Here is a 14,744-nt window from a genome sequence, read left to right as displayed (position 1 = left end):
TAAATTCCTTTGCAATTCAGGATAAATAGGGTGAGAAAAACTTTTGAATGCTGCTTTATGAATGGTGAGGGCAGTGTCCCCGTTTTAGTTTTTCAATGACAAAAATAATTAACATTACATGTTTTGGAGGTTTTTACGCCTCTGAACCGAAGATGTCCCCGGATTTTGTCTCAGATAACTGGTCACCTTAATATATATACATATATATATATATATATATATATATATATATATATATATATATATATATATATATATATATATATATATATATATATATATATATATATATATATATATATATATATATATATATATATATATATATATATATATATATATATATATATATATATATATATATATATATATATATATATATATATATATATATATATATATATATATATATATATATATATATATATATATATATATATATATATATATATATATATATATATATATATATATATATATATATATATATATATATATATATATATATATATATATATATATATATATATATATATAAACAAGAATATAGGACACTACAGTTAAGGGGCCAGCAAGGACGGCCTATGCATGAGGGCTCCTGAGTGTTATGCAGTACGTGCCTCCATGGTGTAAAGATCGATTAATTAGCACGCTAATCCGCGGGCCCGGGTTCGAATCCTGGCACGATAAGTCAGCCCTGTGCTCTGAGATCGCTTACCTTACAACCCAAGGCTCCAAGACCAATCAAGCAGGCCCCAGCAGCCCTTCACCTGGCCGACGGGGTGCCCGGATGCTGCCTGGAGCACACTGACACCTGGCAGTGGGAGGTCCAGGACGCTGAGCACACGAGTTTGAGTCGGTTTTGTAAGATGTCAGATAATAACAAAACAAGTGTGGAGCCAAATGACTTTATTACACTCTCGCGACACTGAACACACCACGGTCACCTCGGCGCCCGCTCGAAGGAACACGGCGCCGCGAGGGTTGACCGCTGACGACGTAACACAAGAGATCCTGCTAGACTGGACACTGCAGTAGTACACATATACAACCTAGAGTAATATACATACGGTGGATATACGGCACGGGGGATACACTGGGGGAGTCATGTAAACAGTTTATTATTTTATTTGCTTGTATGGTGGTGGTGGTGTTGCTCCGCTCCGCCCCGCCCCGTCCCGCCCCACCCCGCCCCGCCCCGTCCTCAGGTTACATTCTCAGGTGTCGGGGCTGTCGGGGCGGGGCGGGGTACAGGTTGCCACTCACCACCCATTATCTTCTCGCACGGGAACACCTGCCTATCTATGAACTATCTTAAGATGGTATAGTTATGAAGTCAGCTGTTGTAGAAATAGAGACGCTATATACAAAAATAGTCTAAATATCCTCAAAAAATAGTGTATATATATTTTTTTACCACTGATATGTCACGCCACCTCCCGCGAAGCCCACCATATGCCTAGAGAATTCGTATATATCGATTTTGGTGGCTCTCGTCCGCAGTGGCCCCGTCGTGTCTCGGCCTCCCTAGCCAGACTCCGTATTGATCTCGCCCTCCTGAGTATTATTATTCATTGTATTACCGCTAATGCACCCACGGCGACCCCCCCCAAAGACAGCCTGCATAGTGAGGTGGATGCGAACCCATGACTGTGTATGTGGTGTGTCGAAGCGCTGACCGTTCATCCAGGGTCATATTCTTCATTTCAGTCCACAAGCACGTATTCCACAAGGCTTTCGTAGGAGTTTGGGGCATTTCCAGGGGTGCTTTTATGGCCCCGGTGGTAGCTTGACCCTTCTACTGTGCCATGAACGTAAAAAAAAATAAAAATAAAAAAAAATAAAAAAAAAAGTGAAAACCCAATTGATCTCCGTTTCGGCCTTTGGAAATAGTTGGCGTGAGAGGTGACAACTGTGTGTGTGTGTGTGTGTGTGTGTGTGTGTGTGTGTGTGTGTGTGTGTGTGTGTGCTTTTTGTTCAATATGTTGTCAGCACTCCGTACAAACAGCTAGGCCAATTAAGTTAGTAAGTGTCTGAGATTCGCCTGTTGTCATATACTAATCCCGTGCCCCGTGTTGAGAGGAGCAGGAGAGGCAAGGTGGCAAGGAAGACGTGTCCTGGAGCGCCGGGCACCGTGCCGTGAGTGTGAGGGGACGAGCAGGCCTTATCGTGGGTGCCAGCAGCCAGCCGAGCCTCAGATCAGGTTCAACCGCCGAGGCTTGGGGACAGAGCTTGAACTGTGAGGGAAGGTCGATGCTGAGTGCGACACTGTTACGACCTGTGAACGCAGCGAGGGAAAGTGTCTAAGAACATATACATAATGAGCTCTCACTCGAAGGAAGGGGGGGAGGGGGGAGGAAATTGATTACATGATTATCTTGAAGAGTAATTTCAAGTTAAGTAATGGAATGCAGTCTTGTAATCTTGCTATCATTATCGTCATCGTCCATCAGTTTCCCGTGGCCAGCGTAACATTCATAAGAAAACTTTTCCAAGCCAACGGTGTACATCGATATCTTTCTGTTATCTTTCCCTTATATAAAACATGATGAACAACGAGAGGCCAAAAAGTCTATGGCCGCAAAACGAATGATTCGAGGGGAGACAAATTAGGGGACGCGCGCCGCGTGGCTTGGTTGGCAACTTGGCACACAGCGGCTGGTCTGATGACAGGCTAAAACACCAAAGAACCTGTGAATTATGTTTTTTTAGTAAATATATATACACAAGAGTACTTGGACACATTCTCCAGGCGGGTTACACACACACCACACGCCCTGCGCCCCGAGGCGCAGAGCAATGGCGCGGCGCAGGGGTGATGACGGGAGGGGTGCGCGGCGCACGCCAGGAATCCTACCGCCTGATCACAAAATGACAACTATAAAAAGGTTTTGCAAATGTTTGAATGTACTGAATCAGAGCCCTACAGATTTTCATAGTTATCAGGAGTTAGTAAATATCAGTTATGTGCAATTATGATTCCAATGAAGCCAAGACAACGCAGACAGTTTTCGCTTCATTCCTTTCGTGGTCCTGTCAGGGTGCTGCCTAGGCCTTCAGACCCACCACTCGAGGGTGACTTGCTAACAATTATTTGGTATCTGGATCATCAGGAGAAAGCACGCTGCATATCAGTACAAGGTATGCAGAACATTTCTCAGAGGTTTGTCTTGATCACTGAAGGTTGTCTTGCACGGAGAGGCCAAGGAAAGCTCCATCAGGCGCACGGCTGGGGCGCAGTGGTGGGGCCGGCGGGGCCTTGAGTGTGGAGGCTGGCCGGGAGAAGGAGCTGATGGAGGGGGAGGCCAACTGATGATGATGATGATGATGATGATTATAGCATTAAGAAATAAGAGAGAGATGAAATTAGTGAAATACATGTAGTAAGTTATCCATAAGGAAATATAGGGACATTAAATGAAGAAGAAAAAGAGGCAAAATAGGAGTATATAAGTTCTCCATGTGGTAGTAAGGGTGCAGTGGTGTGACCTTCCCTCACACTATACATGACTGTCTGGGGTGTCTGCCGGGCCAATGGACGTCCTCTGTAATGCCTAAGAGTGTGTGTTGTTGCGTCGCCATGCTGGGGAGGTTGTTCCGTTGGTCCTCAGGGTAAGCTCCAAGATTCCTGTCAACATCCTGCTTGGTCGGACAGGCTAAGAAAGGTCAACTAGTAGAAAACACTGTCAAGTCTCCACACGAACGGTAAGGCAGAGGGTTCGTTTCCAGAAGAAGGACCCAAGTTTCTGCTCCTAACAGAAAAACCTAAAACACTCTCTCCCTCCCAGCATGAAAGACATCCAAAGCTTTAAAAGTTCAACTGGTCTAGACAGCCACAATGGACACGTTTATTTACACTGACACAACACAAGCATCAGGGGCGCCAGTGGGATGGGACGACACATATCAATGGATTGTTTACAGACACATGGGAGTCCTAACAGCTAGGGTAGTCACCGCCGCGCCTCCCAAGACCGTGTGGGAGGCAGCGCTTGGGGGGACACACCAGTCACTCCAGACGCCACGGCAGATACACTTCAATAGGAAATCACAGGTAGTTTTTCTTACTGAGTTTTTCTGGCAAGCCGATGTATAGTTCAAGCATATCCATTTCCTTATATGTCTAAAACTTGCCAAGCTTCACATATATCACACATGCATTGCTTCAGTCTATTAACCATTTTCATACATATCCATTTCTTTATATGTCTAAAACTTGCCAAACTCCACATATATCACACATGCATCGCTTCAGTCTATTAACCATTTTTATATATATCCATTTCTTTATATGTCTAAAACTTGCCAAACTCCACATATATCACACATGCATCGCTTCAGTCTATTAACCATTTTCATACATATCCATTTCTTTATATGTCTAAAACTCGCCAAAACTCCCTGATATCACACATATATTTTCTTTTCTTTCCACCAGTTTCAAACATGTCAATTTCCTTATTAAAACCTTGTCAAAATGTTCACTGATATCATTCAAGTCTTCTTTTCTTTCAACCAGTTTCAAACATGTCAATTTTGTTATTAAAACCTTGCCAAAATTCACTCATATCACACACATACATTGCTATAGTCTCCACCAGTTTCAAACATGTCTTTCCTTATCAAAATCTTGCCAAAATGCCCACTGGTATATCACTTGTACACTGTCGTAAGTCTTTCCACCAGTTTCTCTGCACCTAACCCAACGCTTGCACTGCTCTGCCATAGACTTATCCACCTGTGCTAGTCCAGGGTTTGTGCAATCACGTCGATGCTCAACTTGCCTCCACCTCAGAGTTTACATCTTAGGCGCTCCACTTCCACACGAACACTGTCTGGCTCTATGTGGAGAGAGAGCGGAGTAACATTTCCTCCTCTGGCCCCGTGTGGAGTGTGGGGCAAAAGTGATTCCAGAGAAGGCTTGTGTGTTGCTATAGTCAAACCATTTCAAATAGTCTGTCTGGGCGTTCTATTCCCCGGGTCCTTTCCTCCCCTCTGCTCTGCCACACAATCCCAACGCCTATTTTTCCCTCTCATATATCCCCTATAGGTAACATATGAGACTGTGTGGCAGGGCAGAGGGGAGGAAAGGACCTGTGGAATTGAATGCCCAAACGGACTATTTGAAACGGTCTGACTATAACTATTAACGGTGTGGGGTGAGGATGAATGGCTATACATGTATCTATTAGTGAATCCTGCTCTGGGGTATGTACATGAGTCAAAAAGCTTCAGGGAACTAGAGTGTGGCTATGGTTGTCTGCTGGGTCACTGTGCGTTATGGTGTATGTGTATATGTGTGTGTGTGTGTGTGTGTTTCAGATACTTGTTAGTGGGGTGCTAGAGACCATCACGGTGCCGGGGGCTGCAGTACAAGCCGCCATGTTAGCTGGCGGCTCATAGGGGGACATGATGGGTGATGGTGAGGTCCTCATATGCTGCTGGTGTTCGTTACTCGGCTTCATGCTCTCAAGTCTTGGTCTGCTGCTCGTCAGTCCGGGAGTAGTCCAGCGACTCTCCATTCACCTGCTGGGGGCTGGCGGCCTTCCCCACCAGGTAGTAGGTCATCAGCTCCCCCTTGCCCTTGACGGCTATGAGGCCTCGCTGCTCAAACACGTACCCAAAGTTCTGCAGGATCTTGGTCGTCTCTTCCGTCACCTGAGGAGCAAAACAAAGTGGGAAGTTGTGATCCTGAATAACTTGAGGTAGTCGTAATCCTGCAAATGCTATGACATATATTTTCTGGAGCCTGCAATTGTTGTGGCATCAAGCAGTGCAGGGCTGTAATTATTGGGGGGATAGGTGCGCTGTAGCCCCCCAATGTCTTATATCAGGCTCAAAATGCCCCTAAAGTGATTCTTTTTCAAATTCTTTCACCCACCTGCTTGCTTTGTTTGCCCCCCTCCCACCCCCCACCTCATGAAGCTATGATGCCCTCTACTCCCCTAAAAAATCTGCCAAAATTATGGGACTGCAGTGTTAAGTTCCTCTAAGTCGTACCTGGATGCATCCGGCCTTCCCGGTGGACTCCATGCGCGAGGCGACATTGACTGTGTTGCCCCAGATGTCATAGTGAGGCTTGCGCGCCCCAATCACGCCGGCAGTGATGGGTCCGTGGTTGATCCCTGAAAAACACAGTCATTGTTACAAATTGGGTGCATCAGCATCCACCATTTCCAACCCAGCAGCTAGAAGCTGTTCACTTTGAGGGTCCACAATGTACGCCTGCTCAAAGTACTAAGTATTTTGAGCACTACTCTAATAACTTAACTGAAATGATGCAAAAGAGCCCATCAAATATTTAATTTAGAGAAAAGAATGGCTTGAGTGAAAATTCTGTTAATAGCACTTCCTTCTGAAGCTGGCAGGGAATGAAAACAAGTGGTGCAGGAAAATATTATACATAAATTTGAAAAAAAAATATATATATTAAAAACTATCACAAGTATTTTGGCAAGAGTGGTGAGTGTGGCGCTTACCCATGCGAAGGACAAAGTGGTTGAAAGACTGCTCGTTGATGGACTGGAGTGCCCGGACCAGCTCAAAGGCAAAGTCCACCAGCAGTGCCAAGTGGGCCCACCGCACCTTGACCGGGTCATCCTCCTGCGCCACAGGCAAGCACACGACAGGGTTAGGACAATCAAAATGCGTTTCTTAATGCAATGTACCTAACTGACTGTCCCTCCCTCCCAGATGCATGCACACACAAAAAAATGTCAAATGATATAAACAGTATGAGATACCTGAGCCCTTGGGAAAAAGTGATCATGTTCTTCTTCTTCATTTAATGTCCTTATTTTCCCTTATGGGGCTGGACAGGTTGATGAAGTGATTATGTGGCGAGTGATATTGAAACGACATGGAAAAGTAAGAAAAAAGGTGGAAATACACAGAAAGCAAAGATATACGTAACTTTGCTTCACTTTTGTGCCTCGCCCTCACCCAAAAAAACACAACTTTCTTTCTTATATCACATTCAGCGTCTTCACTATATATTTTCTTCCGACAAATGAAAACTTTACTTTCTATCCTTACATACCTTGACACCTTCCCCTTCTACACCTTTATGCACCTTCCATCTATATGTACCTAACCTTCACCTTCTCCCTGTATGCACCTGGACATTCCCATCTCATTACATCGTTGTGTCACCTGCCGTACGCACCTTCACCTGGCGCGAGGGGTTGAGTCCACTGGCGGCCATGTACGTGGAGCCGATGGTTTTGATTTTGATGATGTCGTGAAACTGATCGGCCTCAAGTAACTGTGGGGGAAAGAGATCATTCAGTCAGTGCTTCAAGGTGGGTTAGTATGAACTGTGTAAAGTGTGTAGTATTATAATGGAGCAAGCAGCAAGCAGCAAGCCCCCAAATTCTACTCTTTGGGTAATCGATAGAGTGACAGTCTCCAGTTCTTGGTTGAGAAAGGGAGAAATTGAAAGAGAGAAAGGGAGAGGAAGAGAAAGGGGAAGAGGAAAAGGAAGGGAGAATGAGAGTGAAAGAGAATGAGACTGATAGAGTGAGAGAATAAGAGTGATAGAATGAGTGGAAAAGAAAGAGAGTGAGAGAAAATGAGTGATAGAATGAGAGAATGGGAGTAAGAGAGAATGAGAGTTATTAAGTGAGAGAATAAGAGTGATAGAATGAGAGTGGAAGAGAAGGAGAGTGAGAGAAAATGAGTGATAGAATGAGAGAATGGGAGTAAGAGAGAATGAGAGTTATTAAGTGAGAGAATAAGAGTGATAGAATGAGAGTGGAAGAAAAGGAGAGAGAGAAAATGAGTGATAGAATGAGAGAATGAGAGTGAGAGAGAATGAGAGTGATAGAGTGAGAGGATAAGAGTGATAGAATGAGAGTGGAAGAGAAGGAGAGAGTGGGAGAAAAAGAATGAGAGTGAGAGTTTGAATCCTAGCCTGGGTAAGACTAAAACTGCTACAGTCTGACTACAATAACATAGCCTAACTGCATCACGTCTCGCCCACGGGTAAGGTTTATATGAGGCGGTCAGCGTGGAGCCTTCGTTGGGGCTCTCTCTCCTATATAGGGCCGCTTTCACAGTCGTTTGGTTTGGTTTGATCGTTACCAATGGCTGTTATCGCCGCTATAGAATTTCCACGTAAAACTGGCCAATGGGGTAGTGGCGGCTGAGGGGTTAGCCTAGCCCCGCACCTTGCCACACACTCTCAACACCTCTCGCCTCCTCTGCAGCCGCCACTACCCCATAGGCCAGTTTCACGTGGACTATAGCGTCGATCGCCGTCATTGGTAACGATCAAAACAAACAAAGTGACTGTGAAAGCGGCCCCTAGACTTCTACCCTGCACGACTCACCTGGTCAAAGTCTGAGATGACCTCGTTAAGGAACCTCAGGCACTCCAGACCTTGGTTGTTGACGGATTCCTCGGAGTAGAAATCTGTAGGTTGAAAAGACGCCTTGGTAAAGAAATTCTGTGACCAAATTCTTTTTCACTGATGCTGTTGTGAGGGAATGATATAATCTCTCTCTCTCTCTCTAATTTTCTCTTTTTCATTCACTCATTCTCTCATTCTTATTCCCACTCATTCAATCTCAATCTCTCTCTCATTCTGTCACTTTCATTCTCTCATTCCCTTTCACTCATTTTCTCTCTCTCTCTCTCTCTCTCTCTCTCTCTCTCTCATTCACTCATTCTCTTATTTTTATTCCCTCTCAATCTCTCTCTCATTCTGTCACTTTCATTCTCTCATTCTCATTCTCTCTATTATTCTCTTTCACTCATTTTCTTTCCCTTTTCCTCTTCCCCTTTCTCTTCCTCTCCCTTTCCCTCTCTCTCTCTGTCTCTTTGTTTCTCTTTCTCTCTCTCCCTCTCTCCTTACCCCCAAAGTTCGGCATGGAGGCAAATAGCACCCCAATCTCATCGTAGCTCTGGGAGTACAGCTCCTCGTGTTTCTTCCTCCTGATGCCCATGAAGTGTGTGGCCACGTGCTGCGGCAGGATGTTGTACACCAGCGCCTCGTTCCGCTGCCTGATGTCCGCCGCGCGCTCCCTCTGCTCCTCCACCTCCCGCCGCCACAGGTACAGCAGCCGCGAGGTTTTCTCCGTCTGAGGGAAGGAAGGAAGCACATCACTCTCAGGGTAATGGTTTTCACTTTGTTCAAGGTGTCGGGCGTCCTTTTCTATGGGTCATTTCCACAGTCCAACACAGCAAGTTCGTTAAGTTCCCAAGCCAATCTTAAATGACTAAGGGCCGCTTTCACAGTCGTTTTGTTTGTTTTGATCGTTACCAATGGCGGCGATCGACGCTATAGTTTTCCACGTGAAACTGGCCTATGGGGTAGTGGCGGCTGCAGTGGAGGCAAGAGGTGTTGAGAGTGTGTAGTAAGGTGCGGGGCTAGGCTAACCCCGCAGCCGCCACTACCCCGTTGGCCAGTTTTAAGTGGAAATTCTATAGGCCAGTTTCACGTGGAAAGCTATAGCGTCGATCGCCGCCATTGGTAACGATCAAAACAAACAAAGTGACTGTGAAAGCGGCCCTAAGGCTGCGTTTACACCAAGCGAGTCGCGTCGAGTCGAGTCACGTCAAGTCATTTGATGCGATTAATTTTGACGCATCTCCGTTTACACCGACTGCGTCAACCTGAGTCAAGTCAGTACTCAGTCACCCATTTGACCTCATGGAGAATGGATGCATATTCTCTTGCTGAAGTAACTGCTTTGCTCTGGCTTCGTTGTCGCAGACGGAAAAATAGAGCTCGAATCTGGATGCATCATCTGAACACCAAGAGGCCAGATTTTGGAAGCTTCAGTCATTTATTCCCAGACCTGGTAAACTATCCAGAAAAATTCTACAACTTTTTTTGGATGACAAATGAAAATTTCAAGAAGCTGGTGGAGTTGACTGGACCTTCCATTAGGAAAATCAACACTAACTACAGGCGTGCAAGTTGATAAGGTGTTCCACCAGCATACTTCAAGACACCACGGCAGACTCGCTGTGACTGACGTCAAAATAGGTCCAGTCCTATATGTGACGCGACGCGACGCGACGTGACGCGACGTGACGTGACTCGACGCATTCGGTGTAAACGGTTTCTTTCAAAAACCCATACAAATCAGTGTTAAAACTGGGGTGGCGATTCATGATGCGTCATGAATCGTCATGACGCGACGCGACGCGACTCGACGCGACTCGCTTGGTGTAAACGCAGCCTAAGAGATGTACAGTGTTTGGTACTGATGGAGAAACTAAGTATTATGAGGAGACTGTACAGGAAATCTTTTTAGTATCAAGTGTTGCATAGTCTGGTTTGAACATGTTGTTGGACCATCACCCTTTGTTTTGTTCACTTAAGTTGGTAAAGTGTTTTGAGAAAGGGAAAGGAAGAGGAAAGGGAAGAGGGAGAGGAAGAGGAAAAGGAAGAGAGAATGAGAGAGTGAGAGAGAATTAGACAGCCCAGTGGTGCAGAACCTAATGAGAGCCGTGCACCTGTCTGCTGGGACCACCGTAGCCCACCTGTCTGCTGGGAACACTGTGGCTCACCTGTCTGCTGGGAACACTGTGGCTCACCTGTCTGCTGGGACCACCGTAGCCCACCTGTCTGTTGGGAACACTGTGGCTCACCTGTCTGTTGGGAACACTGTGGCTCACCTGTCTGTTGGGAACACTGTGGCTCACCTGTCTGTTGGGAACACTGTGGCTCACCTGTCTGTTGGGAACACTGTGGCTCACCTGTGTGTTGGGACCACTGTGGCTCACCTGTCTGTTGGGAACACTGTGGCTCACCTGTCTGTTGGGAACACTGTGGCTCACCTGTCTGTTGGGAACACTGTGGCTCACCTGTCTGTTGGGAACACTGTGGCTCACCTGTCTGTTGGGAACACTGTGGCTCACCTGTCTGGGAACACTGTGGCTCACCTGTCTGTTGGGAACACTGTGGCTCACCTGTCTGTTGGGAACACTGTGGCTCACCTGTCTGTTGGGAACACTGTGGCTCACCTGTCTGTTGGGAACACTGTGGCTCACCTGTCTGTTGGGAACACTGTGGCTCACCTGTCTGTTGGGAACACTGTGGCTCACCTGTCTGTTGGGAACACTGTGGCTCACCTGTCTGTTGGGAACACTGTGGCTCACCTGTCTGTTGGGAACACTGTGGCTCACCTGTCTGTTGGGAACACTGTGGCTCACCTGTCTGCTGGGACCACTGTGGCTCACCTGTCTGCTGGGACCACTGTGGCTCACCTGTCTGCTGGGAACACTGTGGCTCACCTGTCTGCTGGGAACACTGTGGCTCACCTGTCTGCTGGGAACACTGTGGCTCACCTGTCTGCTGGGAACACTGTGGCTCACCTGTCTGCTGGGACCACTGTGGCTCACCTGTCTGCTGGGACCACTGTAGCCCACCTGTCTGCTGGGAACACTGTGGCTCACCTGTCTGCTGGGAACACTGTGGCTCACCTGTCTGCTGGGAACACTGTGGCTCACCTGTCTGCTGGGAACACTGTGGCTCACCTGTCTGCTGGGAACACTGTGGCTCACCTGTCTGCTGGGAACACTGTGGCTCACCTGTCTGCTGGGACCACTGTGGCTCACCTGTCTGCTGGGAACACTGTGGCTCACCTGTCTGCTGGGACCACTGTGGCTCACCTGTCTGCTGGGAACACTGTGGCTCACCTGTCTGCTGGGAACACTGTGGCTCACCTGTCTGCTGGGAACACTGTGGCTCACCTGTCTGCTGGGAACACTGTGGCTCACCTGTCTGCTGGGAACACGGGAACACTGTGGCTCACCTGTCTGCTGGGAACACTGTGGCTCACCTGTCTGCTGGGAACACTGTGGCTCACCTGTCTGTTGGGAACACTGTGGCTCACCTGTCTGCTGGGAACACTGTGGCTCACCTGTCTGCTGGGAACACTGTGGCTCACCTGTCTGTTGGGAACACTGTGGCTCACCTGTCTGTTGAGGGTGATGAGGAGCAGTGTGATGAGACTCAGCTCCACAGACAGACTCAGAGATTCCCACGGAGACCTGCAACAGACACACAACACACGATCTATTCAACATTCACAGGGACCTTAGTTTATTTTACAATGCCATTACGTCTTAAAAAAATAGCCTGAATTCTTTTGTCAGCCTGTGTAAGCCCCTGCAGCCTGTACTAACCCGTGCTCTCCGTCCTGCAGTAGTTTGTGCAGCACCAACAGATTCATGCAGCACTGTACGGCGGTCACCAGCACCATCACCACGCTCTTGATCATGTAGCTCACCTGACATGGACACAGACAAGGAGGTAAGAATTTCAGCTCACCAAATGACACCACCTTACCTCCCACATACAGTCATGGAGGGAATCTTTTCAAACCTTCAAATAAAACACCTCACCTCCATACACGAGCAAGGAGGTAAGAATTTAAACTCCAAATAAAACAGACTCATAAGGAGGTAAGGATTTCAGCTCTCCAAATGACACCACCTTACCTCCCACACACAGTCAAGGAGGGAATCTTTTCAACCCTTCAAATAAAACACCTCACCTCCATACACGAGCAAGGAGGTAAGGATTTAAACTCCCCAAATGACACCACCTTACCTCCCACATACAGGCAAGGAGGTAATCTTTTCAACCCTACAAATAAAAGAAACACCTCGCCTCTATCACACAAGCAAGAAGGTAAGAATTTAAACTCTCCAAATAAAACAAACAGAGACTCATAGCTCGTCCAACTTCATAAAGGAATAATAAGGACGTCAAACAGAAAGAAGAAACGAGAAGAAGGTAAGAACTGAACACACACACACACACACACACACACACACACACACACACACACACACACAAAGACTAACTAACTCAAATACGAACAAAGATAAGAAACAATTTAATATGGAAAGACGTACACACAAAATAATTCTTAGGGTTATATTCTTAAACCCTTTGACGCACTGACACATCTATTTGACAAGGCTTTCATAGGAGTTTCGAGGGGCATTTCTAGGGGTTGTTTTATGACCCTGGTGGTAGTCTGACCCTTCCTCTGTATCGTGAACCTAAGAAACACACATTTGACAAGACTTTCGGAGGGGTTCTGAGCATTTCCAGGGGTAGTTTTATGACCCTGGTGGTAGTCTGACCTTTCCTCTGTACCATGAACCTAAGAAACACACATTTGACACGGCTTTCGGAGGGGTTCTGAGCATTTTCAGGGGTAGTTTTATGACCCTGGTGATAGTCAAACCCTTCCTCTGTACCATGAACCTAAAGAAACACACATTTGACAAGGGTTTCGGAGGGGTTCTGAGCATTTCCAGGGGTAGTTTTATGACCCTGGTGGTAGTCTGACCCTTCCTCTGTATCGTGAACCTAAGAAACACACATTTGACAAGACTTTCGGAGGGGTTCTGAGCATTTCCAGGGGTAGTTTTATGACCCTGGTGGTAGTCTGACCCTTCCTCTGTACCATGAACCTAAGAAACACACATTTGACAAGGCTTTCGGAGGGGTTCTGAGCATTTCCAGGGGTAGTTTTATGACCCTGGTGGTAGTCTGACCCTTCCTCTGTATCGTGAACCTAAGAAACACACATTTGACAAGACTTTCGGAGGGGTTCTGAGCATTTCCAGGGGTAGTTTTATGACCCTGGTGGTAGTCTGACCCATCCTCTGTACCATGAACCAAAGAAACACACATTTGACAAGGCGTTCGGAGGGGTTCTGAGCATTTCCAGGGGTAGTTTTATGACCCTGGTGGTAGTCTGACCCTTCCTCTGTATCGTGAACCTAAGAAACACACATTTGACAAGACTTTCGGAGGGGTTCTGAGCATTTCCAGGGGTAGTTTTATGACCCTGGTGGCAGTCTGACCCTTCCTCTGTACCATGAACCTAAGAAACACACATTTGACACGGCTTTCGGAGGGGTTCTGAGCATTTCCAGGGGTAGTTTTATGACCCTGGTGATAGTCAAACCCTTCCTTTGTACCGTGAACCTAAAGAAACACACATTTGACAAGAATTTCGGAGGGGTTCTGAGCATTTCCAGAGGTAGTTTTATGACCCTGGTGATAGTCAAACCCTTCCTCTGTACCGTGAACCTAAAGAAACACACATTTGACAAGAATTTCGGAGGGGTTCTGAGCATTTCCAGAGGTAGTTTTATGACCCTGGTGATAGTCAAACCCTTCCTCTGTACCGTGAACCTAAAGAAACACACATTTGACAAGGCTTTCGGAGGGGTTCTGAGCATTTCCAGGGGTAGTTTTATGACTCTGGTGGTAGTCTGACCCTTCCTCTGTACCGTGAACCTAAGAAACACACATTTGACAAGGCGTTCGGAGGGGTTCTGAGCATTTCCAGGGGTAGTTTTATGACCCTGGTGATAGTCAAACCCTTCCTCTGTACCGTGAACCTAAAGAAACACACATTTGACAAGGCTTTCGGAGGGGTTCTGAGCATTTCCAGGGGTAGTTTTATGACTCTGGTGGTAGTCTGACCCTTCCTCTGTACCGTGAACCTAAAGAAACACACATTTGACAAGGCTTTCGGAGGGGTTCTGAGCATTTCCAGGGGTAGTTTTATGACTCTGGTGGTAGTCTGACCCTTCCTCTGTACCGTGAACCTACAGAAACACTACTGAGAACATGACTGATATCCTTTTCGGCCTTTGGGAATAGGTGAGGTGAGGGGTGGAAGCGTCTGACAATAGGCCTACCAACTACGTACACTCTCCTCATTACCCAAGAATAGAACTGAAATAATGTAAGGGGACACTG

General features: G+C 46.6%; 1 protein-coding gene across 2 annotated transcripts in view; it reads right to left on the bottom strand.

Annotated features, from left to right (window-relative positions):
• Positions 1-894: 894 nt before the first annotated feature.
• Positions 895-14,744, bottom strand: part of LOC127002905 (adenylate cyclase type 3-like) — a 156,647-nt gene continuing 142,797 nt past the window's right edge. Inside the window, exons 13-20 of one of the 2 annotated variants that reach the window (XM_050869216.1) lie at positions 12,140-12,243; positions 11,929-12,004; positions 8,856-9,081; positions 8,331-8,413; positions 7,166-7,264; positions 6,480-6,603; positions 6,001-6,125; positions 895-5,658 (exon numbers count right to left, since the gene is read on the bottom strand). In XM_050869216.1, coding sequence (XP_050725173.1) covers positions 5,470-5,658; positions 6,001-6,125; positions 6,480-6,603; positions 7,166-7,264; positions 8,331-8,413; positions 8,856-9,081; positions 11,929-12,004; positions 12,140-12,243 — 1,026 coding nt within the window. In that variant the 3' untranslated portion in view covers positions 895-5,469. Of the gene's footprint in view, positions 5,659-6,000; positions 6,126-6,479; positions 6,604-7,165; positions 7,265-8,330; positions 8,414-8,855; positions 9,082-10,202; positions 10,466-11,353; positions 11,543-11,650; positions 11,732-11,766; positions 11,821-11,928; positions 12,005-12,139; positions 12,244-14,744 lie in introns of those variants that run through there. The other variant, XM_050869217.1, reaches the window with a different exon arrangement.

This window comes from Eriocheir sinensis, chromosome 24 (assembly GCF_024679095.1).
Source record: "Eriocheir sinensis breed Jianghai 21 chromosome 24, ASM2467909v1, whole genome shotgun sequence".
Classification (NCBI taxonomy): Eukaryota; Metazoa; Arthropoda; class Malacostraca; order Decapoda; family Varunidae; genus Eriocheir; species Eriocheir sinensis.
The sequence above is the reverse complement of the archived record's forward strand: the minus strand, read 5'-3'. Positions and strand labels throughout refer to the sequence as shown.